Source organism: Fukomys damarensis, unplaced genomic scaffold (assembly GCF_012274545.1).
Source record: "Fukomys damarensis isolate Sample0158 unplaced genomic scaffold, DMR_v1.0_HiC HiC_scaffold_17, whole genome shotgun sequence".
Taxonomy (NCBI): domain Eukaryota; kingdom Metazoa; phylum Chordata; class Mammalia; order Rodentia; family Bathyergidae; genus Fukomys; species Fukomys damarensis.
Genome location: NW_022900929.1, coordinates 74,462,734 through 74,463,623, shown reverse-complemented (window position 1 = coordinate 74,463,623; position 890 = coordinate 74,462,734). Strand labels below are relative to the sequence as shown.

Below are 890 nucleotides of genomic sequence, written 5' to 3'. Positions count from 1 at the left end.
GGTCCCTGTCCCTCCCAGTACATCTGTGAGCGGCACTTCCAGAAGGTGCTGAACCGGAGTCTGTTCACCGGCCTGCGCTCTGTCACCCACTTCGGCCGGCCCCCCTTCGAGGCCTTCTTCAACTCCCTGACGGAGGTGCACCCGCAGGTCGGTCGGGCCTTCCTACCCGGGACTCTGCTCTTCCGGCCTCAAGCCCCCTGCAACTCAGTTCTGAGCAGAGAACCCCAACCCGGGGCCTGGGATGGTGTCCAGGGTTGGAGGAGGCAACCCCCCAGAAAGCAGGTCATGGTGAGGAGCGAGGGTCTCATGGATTGGGGCCTCTCCTCTCTCCGTCTCGCACAGGTGTGCAAGATCGGGGTGTTCAGCTGCGGCCCCCCAGGCATGACCAAGAACGTGGAGAAGGCCTGTCAGCTCATTAACAGGCAGGACCGGGCGCACTTCGTGCACCACTACGAGAACTTCTAAACCTGCCCTCCCTGCCTCCTGCTTCCGGCTTCCTGCCCAGGCTCTGTGGCCCAGGTTGCCCGTCCCTGCTGGAAGTTTCTGCCTGAGGGCCCTGTCTGTCCTGTGCTCCGAAGAGAGAGAAGGCCACCTCACCCCCAGCCCAAGCCACAGCAGATTGTGGCAAGCCAAGCAGGGCGGGGACAGTCTCTGCTTGCAACGACTGTGGAAGTGGGGTGTGCATCAGTTTCCGCCCATGAGACCCCCTTTCTCTGTGTTGCTTCCATGTTGATGTGCTGCTGAGCTGTTTTCTTGAGGGAGGAGGGGCAGGGTATCTCTGAGCTAGAACCTTCCGGGAGCCCAGCTAGAAGCCTCGCTGCCTCAACCCTCCAGCTCCAAAGAGGAACAGCCCCACCCCACCCCTTCGTGCTCCCAGAGGGCCAGGAGCT

General features: G+C 62.2%; 1 protein-coding gene across 1 annotated transcript in view; it reads left to right on the top strand.

Annotated features, from left to right (window-relative positions):
• Duox2 (dual oxidase 2) overlaps positions 1-592 on the top strand; it is a 15,860-nt gene extending 15,268 nt beyond the window's left edge. Inside the window, 2 exon segments of the mRNA XM_033765318.1 lie at positions 17-147; positions 343-592. Coding sequence (XP_033621209.1) covers positions 17-147; positions 343-465 — 254 coding nt within the window. The 3' untranslated portion in view covers positions 466-592.
• The last annotated feature ends 298 nt before the right edge of the window (positions 593-890 follow it).